Raw genomic sequence first — 4,820 nt, 5'->3', positions numbered from 1 at the left:
TTCCATCCATCCATCCATCCATCCATCCATCCATCCATCCATCCATCCATCCATCCATCCATCCATCCATCCATCCATTATCTTTACCCACTTCCTTTTTGGGTTGCGAGGGTCACTGGTGCTCATGTCCAGCTATCACTGTGTGAGAGGTGGGGGACACCCTGGACAGATCTCCAGTCCATCACAGGGACACATAGAGACAAACGAGACAAACAACCATTCACTCTCTCTCTCACACCTAGAGACAATGTAGAGTTACCAGTCAGTCTAACATGCATGTTTTTGGTCTAAGGGAGGAAACTGGAGTACCTGGAGAAAACCCACACATGCACGGAGAGAACATGCAAACTCCACCCTGAAAGGCCCGTGAACCAGGATTTGAACCGGCAACCTGTTCGCTGAGAGGCAACAGCTCTATCAACTGAGCCACAGTGCCACCCACTTTCCATAAAATTAAATAATAATAATAATGTTATCATCTTAATTTTTTCAAGTCCCAAATTCTTATCGAGCCCAGAGAAGATAATTATACATGAAAAAAATGCCAGGTTGCTTCTGATGACCTCTAGCTAAATTAGCTGTGAACAGGTCAGCTTAATTTAACATATTACCACCCAATTAGCATAATATTAACAATGAAAACATAGCTGTCACTATGCCTAATGTTCAGCTATTGTGTCTACCTCAGATGGCTGTCACCAGGTGTCTCCAGAGGTGGAGATGTTCAGAGTGGAGGGTGAGGCCATAATCCTCCACTTCCCCATCTTCACGAGAGTTCTTGAAGTACGCAGAATAGCCCTGCCAACGGCAAAGTACCTGATCACCAGGAACAACGGGACGGAGAGCGAGGCGTACTGGAGCGAGGGACGCGTGCAGCAGCAGGTCAACCAGCTGTGGTTCCTCCCAGCCCGACCTTCGGACTCAGGGGAATACAGCTGCACTTACCGGTAGACGGTTTCTCTTCATGGGTTCTTCTAAACTCTAATATTAAAATTAAACAGACAAAAAGCAGAAGCAAAATATTTTTTTAATTAAACCAAAATGCAACAATGTGTGTTTGAAATGAGTGTTCCTGTTCAGAAGTTTAGCGATGAGAACAATCTCTACGTCTGCTGACCAAATTTAGAAAATGCACTAAAAATATTTGTCAAGGTTTTTTCAAAGGCTTTCCAAAGATTTTCTCTTTTCTACACCTCCATCCTTAGTGATGTTTTACACTGAGCTGGATGAGAAACCCCTGAGTCTTCATTAAAAATTTAATTTTCTCTTAATTCTCCTAAGCTTGCACCTCGCTCCCTATTTTTATTTCTATTTTGTTCAAATATGATGGACCTAACCCTCTGATGGATCGTTAACAAACTTCTTTGACCATACTGTCTTCAACTTCTTGTAGCTTTCACGTCAGGTTCCTGGCCTCTCTCCTCGTCATAGATGGCATGATTCAAAATATTCAAACCATTATATGGTCCAACAAAAAAAGTTTAAATAATTTCATCTGGACAAGTTTAGTGAGAAACGTTTCGTCCCCCATCCAGAGAACTTCGTCAATCTATGGCCTGCCAACCAGATCTGCTCCACAGGTAGCTTCACTGCTTAAGCCAACCTCCTGTTGGAATGTAAGAAAGTACTTTTAACAAACAGAGCACACCCTGTTGGCCATTGTATTGTTGATGCCAAGAAAAAGACAGAGGAGATAGATGCAGCTAGCGAGGACATGGAGGTAGTTGGAGTGAGGACAGAGTGAGATGGAGGAGGATGACTCGCAGTGGAGACTCCTGAAGAGGGAAAAGCTGAAAGAAGAAGAAGAAGTTGTTGGTTGTTGTGCTGCTTCAGACAGAGTTGTGAGCACGGCCTCAAAACCTTTAATGACCAAAACTGATCAGATGTGATTTAGACAGTCAGGTGTGGAAAAGTTCTGTTAATGATCATTTTAAACTGAGAACACCAAGGTCAAATAAAACAGGGGTTCCCAAACTGCTCCATGTCATGGTCCTTCAAACAGCATTAGCTTCTGGTCGAGCCCCCCCCCCCCCCAAACAATGCTACAAAATATGTACAGAAACATCAACTGTTAGAATGTTTTAACTTTTATTCACTAAACTCTATTAATAATTACAGCTGTTGAGCATAAAATTGTTATTAACTAACATGTTTTAAACACTGTATTATATCTCCACTGAAAAACAACAACTTTTCAACAAACTGTTGCCCAAAAGAACAAAACAACAAGTCTAACCTCTCTCTCAAGCGTGTTTATCTGGAAATGACAAATACAGATTGCCCTAGTGGGCAATTATTATTATTACTATTTTTTGTTTTTGCTTTTTTAATCTTCTTCTCTCCAGCTCTCTGGGGCACCCCCTGGCAGCCCCCACTTGGAAAAACCCTGAAAGAAAACACCTGAAATTTAATGATTTAAAATAGATTTTCTGTTCTGATAAATTGTGTGAAAAAAGTCATGAAATGTTGAGTAAAACAAATCAATTAAATATCTAATTTGACAGGAAACAAAATATTAACGTCGGGCCTTTTTCAGCTTTCATAGCTTTTAGCTGATTTGTCAAATGTATCACTTGCTAGCAGAGATTTCTGATTTCTGTCTGTGCTTGTTGCAGAAACGACACCTATTGTGTTACTGGGAGGATCGTGCTACACGTGTACCAGTCTGATTCTGTGGACCTAAACTCTCTGTCCTATCCATGGTCAGCCACAGAGGGGGAGAGAGTGGAATTTAATTGTCCATCTTTAAGCTGCTTCAACAAAACAGACGGGCTGATCGAGTGGTTCAAAGTGAGTAATGAACCATTAACCCATGAAGCTGCAGAAACAGCTGTGATTTCCAGTCTTGTTTTCAGATCTGAATCCAGACTAAAGTAACAAGTGTGCTCATCGACAGGACTCTGACTCCACTCCTCTTCAGCCAGACAGAGGAGTCCTGATGATCCCTGCAGTGAGGAGGTCCCACGCCGGAGTCTACACCTGCCGGCTCACCGTGCTCATCAACAAGCAGCACTACCAAGTCAGCAGAGTCTTCCTGCTCCACGTGCAAGGTTGGTCACATGCAAACGATAACCAGTGAGTGAAGGCTGAACTGAAACTTTACATAAAACTGCAGCTCTTAATGTCTACACTTCCAGACATGACACTACAGATGTTGTCCAACATCTGCAGAGATGTGCATTGTGAAGCTTAGTTATCATTTTTTGTAGGCGAGGGTTGAAAGTAGCACTCATATCATTTGAAGTATGATTATTGGAAAGGTTATGAACAATCATTATTTTATTTTTTGCATACAGAACTTTGAAAAACTTGAGTTTAACGAAAAACAATTTATTTCTGACCAGTTTGATGAGCTAATGGCACCTAGACCAGAATCGATCACTTCCCAATACCACGTTGGTTCGTGTACATACTGTTTGTGTGTGGTTTCTGCAAGTACAAGTAGCTGCAAGCTACAGTATCTGTAGTAGTTCCCATATAACCTGGACATGTCTACAGAAATAAGATTGCTTCTAGCAACTGTGTAATTAACAGTGGGGCAATGGTATACAAGATCATGTTCACAACTGCTGCTTATTTTAACACCAGATTTGTTTTAAGATGGCAGTAATTGATTTTGGTGTTGACTCTGCTAGGACTAGCTTTAAGCTCATCATCAGAGCCAGAATCAAACTCCTTTTCCCCAAACTGAGGCTGATCAAAAAACTACCTTAAACATAACCTTTCTACATAACCCCACATCAAAACATCACAACTATTCCTTTAATTAACAGTCCTCATATTGTATTTCTATACTGTTTAGTGAGAAGCCATTAATTAAGCCTGTGCATGAGTCAGTTTACTTTCTGTTGTGAAAAGAAACGCATCAGTTCATTAGTTTGCCTGATTGTAAGAACAGAAAGCTGAAAGATGTGTCCTGCTCTCTGCTGGACAAACAGGTGCATCGCAACACCTGTGCAGCCACAGGGAAACAAATCTCACCCAGAATGTTCAAAAAATACAGTTTGTCTGGCAAAGAGTCCGACCAGTAAAAAAAGTGTGATTTTGTGTGTGTTAGGCACAGATCCTGCTTTCAGCACCTCTGTTCCTGAAGTCTCCACCACACCAGAGGCAGATCTTCACAGCAGAACCATGAGCACCGTTAATGGTGAGCTTTTAAATTATCCACATTTCATTAAGGATACTGAAAAATTTGAAACTGCTAAATTATCTTGATTATGTCTCCCATCCTGTAGTGGGACCACCAGTGATTGTGTACCCAGTTAATGGAACCATCTTTGAAAGTCCACATGGTACGAGGAAGCCTCAGTTTGTGCCAGTATATCAGATGTCATGCCTTTATGCTCTAAACCACTGTAATGCTCTCCACTAGGTTCAGGACTGGAGCTGGTTTGTCATGTGCTCACTGAATGTCAGATGGCAGATTTAACCTTGATCACCTGGCTGGTAAACAGCCAATCACTGGAGTCCTCGTACCTCAACAGGCGGGCCTTGCAGGGAGGGAGAAGGTGAAGCTCATTTACCATCAGCTGTCAACTTAACCTCATCCTAAACCTAAGCCAAAACTTCAATCCCCCCCCCCCCACGACACACACACACGCCCGATTAACTTTAGCTCCCACTACAAAAACATAACTTGTATTTTTAATAATTGGTATAAATCAGTTTGACAAAAAAAAAAAACATTTAGGTTTGAAATCATCACAAAATACAGAAGATCTTGTGCTGAAATAGTTAATACCTAACAGGAAACTATATATATATATATATATATATATATATATATATATATATATATATATATGTGTGTGTGTGTATAT

General features: G+C 41.0%; 1 protein-coding gene across 1 annotated transcript in view; it reads left to right on the top strand.

Annotated features, from left to right (window-relative positions):
- The window catches only part of LOC119419318 (interleukin-1 receptor type 2), a 13,532-nt gene that overhangs the window by 7,213 nt on the left and 1,499 nt on the right, over positions 1 to 4,820 (top strand). Inside the window, exons 3-8 of the mRNA XM_037686627.1 lie at positions 689 to 947; positions 2,616 to 2,790; positions 2,897 to 3,050; positions 4,058 to 4,147; positions 4,236 to 4,292; positions 4,373 to 4,508. Coding sequence (XP_037542555.1) covers positions 689 to 947; positions 2,616 to 2,790; positions 2,897 to 3,050; positions 4,058 to 4,147; positions 4,236 to 4,292; positions 4,373 to 4,508 — 871 coding nt within the window. The remainder of the gene's footprint in view (positions 1 to 688; positions 948 to 2,615; positions 2,791 to 2,896; positions 3,051 to 4,057; positions 4,148 to 4,235; positions 4,293 to 4,372; positions 4,509 to 4,820) is intronic.

The sequence above is a fragment of the Nematolebias whitei genome, chromosome 13 (assembly GCF_014905685.2).
Source record: "Nematolebias whitei isolate Nwh7 chromosome 13, NemWhi1, whole genome shotgun sequence".
Lineage (NCBI taxonomy): Eukaryota > Metazoa > Chordata > Actinopteri > Cyprinodontiformes > Rivulidae > Nematolebias > Nematolebias whitei.
This window is presented reverse-complemented; position numbering and strand designations above follow the sequence as displayed.